The sequence below is a fragment of the Rhinopithecus bieti genome, unplaced genomic scaffold, assembly GCF_001698545.2.
Source record: "Rhinopithecus bieti isolate Rb0 unplaced genomic scaffold, ASM169854v2 scaffold_29990, whole genome shotgun sequence".
NCBI lineage: Eukaryota > Metazoa > Chordata > Mammalia > Primates > Cercopithecidae > Rhinopithecus > Rhinopithecus bieti.
The window spans coordinates 419,696-431,590 of NW_016812921.1; the positions used below are offsets into that span (position 1 = coordinate 419,696).

Consider the following 11,895-nt stretch of genomic DNA (forward strand, 5'->3'; position numbering starts at 1 on the left):
CGGCTAGTTTTTTGTAGTTTTTAGTAGAGACGGGGTTTCACCGTGTTAGCCAGGATGGTCTCGATCTCCTGACCTCGTGATCCGCCTGTCTTGGCCTCCCAAAGTGCTGGGATTACAGGCTTGAGCCACCGCGCCCGGCACTTTTTCTTTTTTTAATGAAAAAGGTTTTTCATGCCTTTCACAGAAGCGAATGGTTTGCTCGCCAACACAGGATTGTGTGCGTGTTAACCATGTGGACCTCTGAGTGGGCCTCTGTAGAGGGAGCGCCTGGGCCTGGAGGAAACCAACCTTGAACTCACTTTGAGCAGAGCTCCCGCCCCCGCCCCGGGTCTGGCCTAGTCTCTAGCTGACTGGACGTTTTTGACCAAGCGCCACTTGCTAGTGTCAGCTGTGGCTCTCGGCCTCTGCACACAGACCGCTTTCCTTAGTGAACACATTCAGCTGGAAGTATCTGGGGAGCCTGGTGTTGAAAGCAAGCATCTGTGAGTCATTTTTCCAAGGGCAGGTCTGAGGTCCAGTTTCTGTGGGGGTCGTCAGGATGAAGGGTGGGGGTTGGCAGGGGCCTGGGGCAGCCTCTTTCCCCCACACACCTCCTGGGTAGCGGGAGGATGGGCTCCTTACCTGTAGCCACTCTGCCTCCGTGCTGTGTGTGAAGCCCAGCAAGTGACAGAGTCCGTGGGTGGCCGTCACCTGTCAGAATAATTTCAAACCGGCTCAGAGGATGACCTCACAGGAAGCTGCCCCTTCAGGGACACCCCAGGGCCACAGGCTGCTCTTGGTACGTGGCTGCAGGACCCCAGGGTTGCTGTGAGACCCCTGTGCAGGAATTACAGGCAATCAGCCTCAGTTCCCTTCCATCTAAAATGGAAAGCAGGCAAGCCCCTTTCAGACTCTTTAGTCAATGTGGATTGCTGTTTGGGCCAGCACTGTGCTGGGAAGGGGCCCCCAGAATGGAGCTGTCCAGCCACAGGAGTAATGGACAAGGGGGGTGGATTATGAAGACGTGAGGAGGGGTGGGTGCCGCGGGGTTGGGGAGTAGTGGGGCACTGGCCGGGGTGGCCTCCCTGCCCTAAGAGGGACGAGGCAAGGGCACAGTCCACACCCCAGGCCCAACCCCCAGGAGGCGCAGTGCCCCAGTTAGAGGGCGGGGCCGCCGGTGGCCCCTGATTTTACTGAACACTCTGGGTAGAGCTTCGGTGCACAGGCAGCACAGGGAGTGGAGAAGTATGAAGGCACAGGGGAAGGAGGTGCAGCTGCTGGTGACTCAGGAAGACCCACAGTCACCATGTCCTCCTGGAGACAGGGCTGGATTAAAGCCCACAGGGGAGGGGCACCCAGATAGAGCCCAGAGCTGGGGGAGGAGGAGGAAGAGGAGGGCAGGCCTGTGGACCCTGAGCAGGCACAGCACCAAGGGGGCTCATGGAGCCACATGGGCCACAAGGGTAGCACTACCCTGGGGTTCGGGTGGAGGGAGGAGAGAGACCTGGGAGGTGGGTATCCTTAGGGCTGGTGTGAGGTACCTGGAGACATGAAGGACAAAGCGGGGTAGATGGAGGGTGCAGCTGAGAGCCAGCCCTGAGCAGAGCTGGCCTGGCCTGTGGCCATGATGATGGGGTCCTGGGATGGTGGGCTGGCCCTCCATTCAGGTTAATAGGGAGCCCCACGGAGAGGGCTCTGGGCCCGAGGAAGAAATGCCAGGGGCAGACCAGGGAACAGAATCTTAGGAGGTTTGGGGAAAACGGAAGCAGATGTCCACATTCCCCCTACAGCTGCTGGCCACAGAGATCCCAGGGCTGAATCTCGGGCTGGGCCACTTCCTGTCACTCTCAGAAGCTTCCTCTTTGCCAGCAGGGTATGTGTGGCGGGCACGTCCCACCCAGGTCTGGAGGGAGCAGTTGGGGCCTGGCCCAGGTTCCTGTGTGGCCGTCCCAGCCTTTCACGCTGGGTCTGGCTGGGAAGCTCCGCTTCAAGCCACACGGATGCACTTGGATCCCCAAGGACGACTCAGGGCATGGCTGTTCAGTCAAAGGAGGCCAAGTCAAGTATGATTCCCTCATACATGGCTTTTCAGAATACCTTTTGGTTTCTTTTTTTGGCATCAAGCTGCTGAAACCACCTGTGCAAAGATGACAGAGAAGTCTGGCATGGCTGACTCCATCTCAGTCCTGGGCACAGGCCAAGCTAACCACAGGAGGAATTTAATCTAGAGTTTAACTTGCGTGGCTGACTCCACCTCGCTTCTAGTCTCACAGGTTGGCTGTCCCCACTCAGTCCTGGGTACAGGCCAAGTTAACTATGGGAGGAATTTAATCTAGAGTTTAACTTTAAATCCGGAATAGTAATCATCCCTCCCTGAAACGAACCCCCTCCTTGCTCAGGACTGAAACCACCTCTGTAAAGCTAGTGAAGGGCCTCAAGATTAGGATAATGGGAGAGGCCTGAATTCTGCTCAGATGTAGGTGTCCTGAGGAGAACCAGCCAGCAGGTCTTGCTTCCCCAGCTTGCCTTGCTATAATTCCTTGCTGCTCAGGAGTCATGCAGCCAGAGGTCACAAGATTTGTGACTGCCCCAATTGATCCCCAATAAGATAACGTCAATAGTAGAACCTAAGAATGGTCTTTTGGGATGTTTTTCAGACTTTTGAGTTCTGGCAACCTACAGACTCCACCTGGACCTGAGACTCATGACTCAGCTGATCCTGTGGCTCCACCCAGAGGTGGACTCAGTGGACAAAAATCATTTATACCCCATGGTCTGTCCCCAACCAATCAGCAGCACCCATTCCCTAGCCCCTGCCTGCCAAATTGCCCATGAAAACCCTAGCCTCTGAGTTATCTGGAAGATTGAATAATAACTCGTCTTTCTACTAGGCTAGCTCTGTGTTAAACTCCTTCTCTACTGCAATACAACGGTCTCAGTGAATTGGTTTTGTCTGTTCAGTAGGCAGGAAGAACCCATAGGCGGATTACACTGAGGAGAAACAGATCTGGAAGGTGGTGGAGGCTCCAACCTCTGTACTTTTGGCAGCTCAGAAAGAAGCTGATCCAGCAAGTCTGGGTTAGCTCAACATAGTCTGCTGTACTCCAGAGATAAATGCTGAGAAGGCTTCTCTGGGAGCTTCTGTGTTTCCACAGCATGTTCTCTCTCTCCTCCAACTGTTGCATGAGGCATGCAGTCCCTACCCAGCCTGGGTGCTCCTCACACCCTGCTTACAGGTTCTTCCCCCAGTGGCCCTTATGGTACCCATGGACACACAGGATGCAGGGCTGTGATCTCAACCCCTTTGCATGGCCCATGTTCCATGCGCCAGGTTATATGATTTCAGCATCCCCGCTTACAGTCAGGACGTCATTGTAATCTTCATCTTCTTTGCACTGATGGAAGATATACTCCACTCCTAGGAAAATGTCTCCCAAATTGTAGTCATCTGGAAAATCAGGCAGGGGAAATTCACCTGCTTTCAGATGCTAAAAAATGAGGAAATGCAGACTTAGAGAACAGGAATCGTAACCCAACCACAGGTTGACAGGTTTCATCCTGGTTATTTCCAAGGCAAATAAGCACTTGCTCTCTGACCAAATCACCTTTTTTTTGAGACGGAGTTTCACTCTTGTTGCCCAGGCTGCAGTGGAATGGCACAATCTTGGCTCACTGCAACCTCTGCCTCCGGGGTTCAAGCAATTCTCCTGTCTCAGTCTCCTGAGTAGCTGGGATTACAGGTGCATGCCACCGTGCCCAGTTAATTTTTGTTATTTATTTATTTTTTTGAGACAGAGTTTTGCTCTTGTTGCCCAGGCTGGAGTGTCCACCTCCTGGGTTCAAGCGATTCTCCTGCCTCAGCCTAGCGAGTAGGTAGGTGGGACTACAGGTATGTGCCATCACACTCGGCTAATTTTGTATTTTTAGTAGAGACTGGGTTTCTCCATGTTGGTCAGGCTGGTCTCAAACTCCCGACCTCAGGTGATCCACCAGCCTTGGCCTCCCAAACTGCTGGGATTACAGGCATGAGCCACCACGCCTGGCCTAATTTTTGTATTTTTTAGTAGAGATGGGGTTTCATGGGTCAGGCTGGTCTCGAACTCCTGACCTCAGGTGATCTGCCTGCCTCGGCCTCCCCGAATGCTGGGATTACAGGCGTGAGCCACTGCGCCAGCCACCCAAATCACTCGTAAGCTGCATGTCTAAGGCCAGGGTAGCAGCCGGGCCTGTGGCGGGGTGGGTTGCCCAGCCAACTGTACACAAGTGCCCTGAATTGTTTCCATCGTGAAAATCGTCAGAATAGCCAGGCATGGTGGTTCATACCTGTAATCCCAGCACTTTGGGAGACCGAGGTGGGCAGATCACGAGGTCAGGGGTTTGACACCAGCTTGACCAACATGGTGAAACCCCGTCTCTACTAAAGATACAAAAATTAGCCAGGTGTGATGGCACGTGCCTTAACCCAGCTACTCGGGAGGCTGAGACAGGAGGATCACTTGAACCCGGGAGGCAGAGGTTGCAGTAAGCCCTTAGACTGGGCCACTGCACTCCAGTCTGGCTGACAGAGCAGGACTCTGTCTCAAAAAAAAAAAAGGAAGTTGTCAGAATCAAAATAGAGCCATTAGGGTTATACAAACAAATCAAAAAACCTGACAAATAGAACTGGGGAAAGCTATGAAGAGAGGATTCTCATACTTTCATACCTGATAACAAAAACTGTCAGTGAAGACTGCAAAAACTGCAACAAAGGCTATGACAACCTTACACAAACATAAAATGCAACCTTGCACAAAGGCTATCACAACCTTACACACACACACACAATGCAACCTTGCATAAAGGCTATGACAACCTGACAACCTTACACACACACAGAACTTCTGCAAGGATAATCAGCCCAGCAGGTGCCTGTCCAACCTTGGACAGGCATTGACCTTGTTATTGATCTTTGTAACCAAGGACCATTATCTCAAAACAATTATTTTTTCCTTTAAAAACCTTTGCCAGGCCGGGCTCAGTGACTCACGCCTGTAATCCCAACACTTTGGAAGGCAGAGGCGGGTAGATCACCTGAGGTCAGGAGTTCTAGACCAGCTTGGCCAACATGGTGAAACCCTGACTTTAGTAAAAATACTAAAAAAAAAAAAAAAAGAAAAAAAGATTAGCCAGATGTGATGGCGGGCGCCTGTAATCCCAGCTACTCAGGAGGCTGTGGCAGGAGAATCGCTTGAACCTGAGAGGTGGAGGTTGCAGTGAGCTGAGATTGCGCCATTGCACTCCAGCCTGCATGACAGAGCAAGATTCCATCTCAAAAAAAAAAAAAAACCTTTGCCTTCCTTTACCTCCCTGAATATGCACAGTCTACTATGGCATGTGGTATGTGTATTTTCACTGCAATGCTCTATCCCAAATAAACATCCTTTTCTTTAAAAGCCTGTTTGTTGTTTAGGTTGATATCACCTTGTCATATGGCTTTTCATTTCTTTCATCCCTCCCAATGCAGAATCACAGATCCACAACCTCTACAGAGTTAAACCATCACATGAACACAATTATGTATTTGTTTTTTCTACTTGATATTTTGTCCTAAAGAGTCTATCACATTTTCTACATAAAGACTATAAAGACCAGACCACTTAGTTAAGGACTGTTCACACTAAGTCAGTCACCTATGGCTGGATATTTAGGGTGTTCCTTTTATTTTCCTATTAGAGAAAACAGTAACTTTTCTTTTTTTGAGACAGGGTCTCACTCTGCAGCCCAGGGTGGATGGAGTGCAGAGGTGCAATCTTGGCTCACTGCAGCCTCAGTTTCTTGAGCTCAGGCGATCCTCTCACCTCAGCCTCCTGAGTAGCTGGGACTACAGGTTTGCACACCACCATGCCCAGCTAATTGTTGTGTTTATTTTTTGTAGAAACAAGGTTTGACTATGTTGCCCAGACTGGTCTTGAACTCCTGGGCTCAAGTGAGCCTCCCACCTTAGCTTCCCAAAGTACTAGGATTATAGGCCCAGCCAATAAATTAACATTTTAAGACATTTTTACATGACTCAGCATTTTCTTTCTTTCTTTTTTTTTTTTTTCCTTTGAGATGGAGTCTCGCTCTGTTGCCAGGCTGGAGTGCAGTGGTGCGATCTCAGTTCACTGCAACCTCTGACTCCCTGGTTCAAGTGATTTTCCTGCCTCAGCCTCCCGAGTAGCTGGGATTACAGGCACGTGCCACCAAGCCCAGCTAACTTTTTTGGATTTTTAGTAGAGACGGGGTTTCACCATGTTGGCCAGGATGGTCTCAAACTCCTGACATCATGACCCACCCACCTCGGCCTCCCAAAGTTCTGGGATTACAGGCATGAGCCACTGCACCCGGCCTCTTCTGTCTTTTGGTTTATTGTCTTGGGTGTGTCACTACTGGACTAAAGGATACGTCTGTTTGAAATGCTCTTGGAGTAGATTTGCCAAGTTGTTTTCCCAAAGGATTGCTCCAATTCCTGCTGCTACAATGTGGGAAGCCTGGAGTGAAGTCATGTACAGAATGTAGATAATAAACTGACTGCTATCACATCGAGTTTGTTGGAAATATTTGCCCGTCTGTTATTTTCAGTGTTGCTTTGATTTTTCCAATGTGCACATATTCATTAACGAATCCCACTTAAAATTGCAAAAATATTGCAGAAGCATTTTGCTTCTCTCTTTTAATTCACTGAGAGCATTAGGAGGGGAAGAGGGTGGCCGCTAGTCACCTTTTTCTTTTCTTTTCTTTTCTTTTTCTGAGACAGAGTTTCGCTCTTGTTGCCCAGGCTGGAGTACAATGGTATGATCTTGGCTCACTGCAACCTCCACCTCAGGGGTTCAAGCGATTCTCCTGCCTCAGCCTCCCAGGTAGCTAGGATTACAGGCACACTGCGCCCCTCCCCTGCCCCACACCCAGCTAATTTCTTGTGTTTTTAGTAGAGGCAGAATTTCACCATGTTGGCCAGGCTGATCTCGAACTCCTGACCTCAGCTGATCCACCTGACTTGGGCTCCCAAAGTGTTGGGATTATGGGCATGAGCTGTCGCGCCTGGCTGTCACCTTTCTTTTTCTGCTGGCTTACCAGTGTAATTGTGGCCTCTGGGTGACGGCCATCGATCAGTGGAGGCTGAATATACTGCTCTCTCTACTTTTGTGTATATTTGAAAATTTTCAAAATTAAAATTAAAAATCATGTCTGTAATATATATACTTATATGCGCCACAGAGTCTAGCCTACAATATAATTAATACAGGAAATTTAGGCTGGGTGCCGTGGCTCACGCCTGTAATCCCAACACTCTGGGAGGCCGAGGCAGGCAGATCACCTGAGGTCAGGTGTTCAAGAGCAGCCTGGCCAACATGGTGAAACTTCCGTCTCTACTAAAAATACCCCCCAAAAAAATTAGCCCACTTTGGGAGGCCGAGGTGGGAGGATCACGAGGTCAGGAGATTGAGACCATCCTGGCTAACACCGTGAAACCCCGTCTCTACTAAAAATACAAAAAATTAGCCAGGCGTGGTGGTGCGCGCCTGTAGTCCCAGCTACTGGGAGGCTGAGGCAGGAAAATGGCGTAAACCTGGGAGGCGGAGCTTGCAGTGAGCTGAGATCTGGCCACTGCATTCCAGCCTGGGCGACAGGGCAAGACTCCGTCTCAAAAAAAAAAAAAAATTAGCCAGGTGTGGTGGCCCACATCTGTAGTCCCACCTACTGGGGAGGCTGAGGCAAAAGAATCACTTGAACCAGGCAGGGAGGTTGCAGTGAGTCGGAAAGGGCCCACCTCCACCCCGCCTTGGTGGCAAGGGAAAGACTCCGTCTAAATTAAAAAAAAAAAAAAGACAGGAAACTTACTCTGGGAAGGTAGGCTAGACAAGAGGAACAGTTTTTTTTTTTTTTACCTCATGAAATGGAAAAGAAAGCACATCGGTTGGGACATTTCTATCTCTGTAGATTCTATTAATGTGCTGAATATTCTTGTTGTCAACACAGATGATCCCCAGGTCAAATTTCTGCACTCCTAAAATCCTCCTTACAATCTCGATCTTACTGCGAAGTGGCGCTCTCCTGATGGGGATGACTCGCTGCAGATTTCTAATCACCAAACTCATTTCACGAAGAATAACCAGCCCTTTAAAAATGTTTGCAACGGAACCTGGGGTTAAAGTGTAAGAGAAGACCAATCAGTACAAGTGACAATACATTCCGTAAAATTACACATGCACACGCAATCAAATCACTTTATTTGGTGGAACTGATTGAAAAATCTTAAGGTAATTTACATTTACCACAAGGAGGATGCAACAACGAGGGGCTATGGAAGGACACCGCGGAATCAGGCCAGGACTCCAGGCGGTCGGAGCGGAAGGAGCGGTTCCCAGACAAGGGACGGGTGCACTGTGCGCGCGGGGCGAGGCGCGCGAGGGACGCGGTGGGGTGCGGGGGAGGGACGCGGCCGGGGAGGGACGCGGCGGAGGAGGGAAGGGGCTGGAATCGGGGGGACACAACGGGGGACACAAGTAAGCGCTGGGGCCAGGTCCTCTAGGGTCTGGGGCGCCCGCAGACCCACGGGGGTGAATGCGACGCTCTCGCTTGGGAGACTAGAAACCCGCCCAGACGTACCGATGTCTGAACCCGGCAAAGGGCGCGACAGCGGGCGGACCCGCCCGACCGGAAGCCCCGCCGCCGAGCCGGTTGGGGAGAGCGGAACCGGATCGCAGCGGGCGGGGCGGAACCCGGTAGTGCCGAGCGAACCGGAAGTCGGTCCGCGGCGTTTCCTGCCCGCGGAGCGCAGCCCTGAGTATTGCGGCAGCGGCCTGCGCTTGCGTCTTTAGTCCTTCTGAGGGGCCCGAGGGCGGCGCGGGCCCCGGGGTCCTGCGGCTAGACGGTGAGCGTGGGGGCTGGGCCGGCGCCGGGAGCGCCGTTTCCTTCCCCCGCGCAGGTCCGCGCGCCCGGGCCTCCACATCGTCGCTAACGGAGCGTTGCGGCGCCGGCGGGCCCTGGCGAGCCCGGGGCAGTACAGTGACCAGGCCGGCCCGGGCCCACCGCGCGGCCTCTGCCGTTTCGGGCTGTGCTGGGTGGAAGATTAGGTGCCCCGGGCACGCCGTCCCCGCCGAGAGGCCGCAGCTCCGTGGCAGCGCCCTCGCCCTTCCAGCCGGCTCGAGGGTGGTCGCCAGGGGCGATAAAGGAATGTGGGACAGTGGTTAGCGCTCCAGCCGCTCCGAGGGAAGCCCGGCAGCGTTACACTGAATTCTCCGGCTGTAGAGATTGGAGGAAGTCAGGGGAAATTCGTCTCTAAGCTGTAAGGTGGAACAGCATTTATCTTCTTGCTACCAATGGAGGTTTTTCATGAATTTACTAACTCAGTAAAAAGATTCGGCTTTCTTTTTTTTTTTTTTTTTTAATCTTAAAAGGATCACGCTTTAAATCTCGGTAACAAAGTAATTATTTGTACCACTCTCTACCCCACCCTCCAACAAAATAACCTGTTGGCTCTCGGAAAATAATAGCCCTTTGCCTGCCTTTGAAATAGTTATCTTTTAGTATGACAGTGTTCAAAAATTCTTTTCTTAGTCTTGTAGCAGAACATAGCTGTGATGATCTGAATTTTTGTCTTTCAGCGTGTTCTGAAGACGAAGGGGAGCTCCCTAGTGCTACGGGCTGTTTCAGGAAGCCAATTAATTTTGCACACGTAATACTTACTACCTTCTAATAATTGGAACAGAAGATGAACCCAACTAATCCTTTCAGTGGGCAGCAGCCTAGTGCTTTTTCAGCGTCTTCCAGTAATGTAGGAACACTTCCATCTAAGTCGCCATTTCGATTTGGTCAACCTTCTCTTTTTGGACAAAACAGTACCTTATCTGGGAAGAGCTCGGGATTTTCACAAGTGTCCAGCTTTCCAGCATCTTCTGGAGTAAGTCATTCCTCTTCAGTGCAAACATTAGGGTTCACCCAATCCTCAAGTGTTGGACCCTTTTCTGGACTTGAGCACACTTCCACCTTTGTGGCTACCTCTGGGCCTTCAAGTTCATCTGTGCTGGGAAACCCAGGATTTAGTTTTAAATCACCCACCAGTGTTGGGGCTTTCCCAAGCACTTCTGCTTTTGGACAAGAAGCTGGAGAAATAGTGAACTCTGGTTTTGGGAAAACCGAATTCAGCTTTAAACCTCTGGAAAATGCAGTGTTCAAACCAATACTGGGGGTTGAATCTGAGCCAGAGAAAACCCAGAGCCAAATTGCTTCTGGGTTTTTCACATTTTCCCACCCAATTAGTAGTGCACCAGGAGGCCTGGCCCCATTCTCTTTTCCTCAAGTAACAAGTAGTTCAGCTACCAATTCAAATTTTACCTTTTCAAAACCTGTTAGTAGTAATAATTCATTATCTGCCTTTACCCCTGCTTTGTCAAACCAAAATGTAGAGGAAGAGAAGAGAGGACCTAAGTCAATATTTGGAAGCTCTAGTAATAGCTTCAGTAGCTTCCCTGTATCATCTGCGGTTTTGGGCGAACCTTTCCAGGCTAGCAAAGCAGGTGTCAGGCAGGGGTGTGAAGAAGCTGTTTCCCAGGTGGAACCACTTCCCAGCCTAATGAAAGGAATGAAAAGGAAGGAGGATCAGGATCGCTCCCCAAGGAGACATGGCCACGAGACAGCAGAAGATTTGGATCCTCTGTCCCGGGGTGATCATCCTCCAGACAAACGACCTGTCCGCCTGAATCGGCCCCGGGGAGGTACTTTATTTGGTCGGACGATACAAGATGTTTTCAAAAGCAATAAGGAAGTATGTCGTCTGGGCAACAAGGAGGCCAAAAAGGAAATTGGCTTTGTTGAGTCTGGAGAAAGTGACCACATGGCTATCCCAGGAGGGAGTCAGTCTGTCCTGGCACCTTCCCGGATTCCAGGTGTGAATAAAGAGGAAGAAACTGAAAGTAGAGAGAAGAAAGAAGGTGAGCTCTGAAAATGTAGAACGTAGAGTAAATCCTGCTGGCAGGTTGTCAATATGTTTATCTGGGGGTTAGCTTGATTTTTCAGATAAATCTCCCATAAACATTAGGGATTCTAACATGTCATATGGAGCAGGTCTTACATCTGTGAAAATTTCCTCTGCTTTGACACAGTTGGTGCCACCTGTTGTCGGAAACATCTGATGGTTTAAGTGTCCACTCTCTGAACCCCTAGATTCTCTAAGAGGAACTCCTGCGCGTCCGAGTAACAGAAGCGAGAGCACAGACAGTCTTGGGGGCTTGTGTCCCTCTGAAGTCACAGCCATCCAGTGCAAGAACATCCCCGACTACCTCAACGACAGGACCATTCTGGAGAACCATTTCGGCAAAATTGCTAAAGTGCAGCGCGTCTTTACCAGGCGCAGCAAAAAGCTGGCAGTGGTACATTTCTTTGATCATGTGAGTGCTCCCATCTTGCCGTTTATTACCCTAAATTTGAACCTTGTCACTTTAAAACCGTTTTTTTTTTTTTTTGGTCCATCAGTTGTTTGCTTACTGGTTTACTGTAATGTAGGGAAAGTATTCAAATATGTTATTAGCATAGGCTGGGAGAGCACTATTTATTTCATAACTTGGAGTGTTCTAGGTCCCTACAGAATGCAGTACTCCAGAAATGCTGGGAGAGTTGTTCCCATGAAGTGAAATCCTTCTTAAAGGCTTTAGGAATTCAGAAATTCTTCCGAAAGTCTCTAACCACATAATACTTTTGGAACTTGTGTTTTTTGGGTTTTGTTTTGTTTTTTTTGGTCATAGTACATGATCACCGTAAACCTTCAAACAATACAAAAAAAGTGGAATTGGCCGGGCGCGGTGGCTCACGCCTGTAATCCCAGCGCTTTGGGAGGCCGAGGTGGGCTGATCATGAGGTCAGGAGATCAACATCGTCCTGGCTAACACGGTGAAACCC

The 11,895-nt window shown here is 50.2% G+C and overlaps 2 protein-coding genes across 6 annotated transcripts in view; one reads left to right on the top strand and one right to left on the bottom strand.

The window, feature by feature from the left end:
• Positions 1-8,717, bottom strand: part of YBEY (ybeY metalloendoribonuclease) — a 13,479-nt gene extending 4,762 nt beyond the window's left edge. Inside the window, exons 1-4 of one of the 5 annotated variants that reach the window (XM_017847274.1) lie at positions 8,608-8,717; positions 7,887-8,140; positions 3,339-3,467; positions 622-690 (exon numbers count right to left, since the gene is read on the bottom strand). In XM_017847274.1, the coding sequence (XP_017702763.1) occupies positions 622-690; positions 3,339-3,467; positions 7,887-8,096 (408 nt within the window). In that variant the 5' untranslated portion in view covers positions 8,097-8,140; positions 8,608-8,717. Of the gene's footprint in view, positions 1-621; positions 691-2,866; positions 3,468-7,886; positions 8,141-8,267 lie in introns of those variants that run through there. The other 4 variants (XM_017847275.1, XM_017847278.1, XM_017847277.1 and 1 more) reach the window with 4 other exon arrangements.
• A 481-nt stretch (positions 8,718-9,198) lies between these two features.
• Positions 9,199-11,895, top strand: part of MCM3AP (minichromosome maintenance complex component 3 associated protein) — a 56,749-nt gene continuing 54,052 nt past the window's right edge. Inside the window, exons 1-3 of the mRNA XM_017847268.1 lie at positions 9,199-9,291; positions 9,606-10,931; positions 11,164-11,387. Of these exons, the coding sequence (XP_017702757.1) occupies positions 9,713-10,931; positions 11,164-11,387 (1,443 nt within the window). The 5' untranslated portion in view covers positions 9,199-9,291; positions 9,606-9,712. The remainder of the gene's footprint in view (positions 9,292-9,605; positions 10,932-11,163; positions 11,388-11,895) is intronic.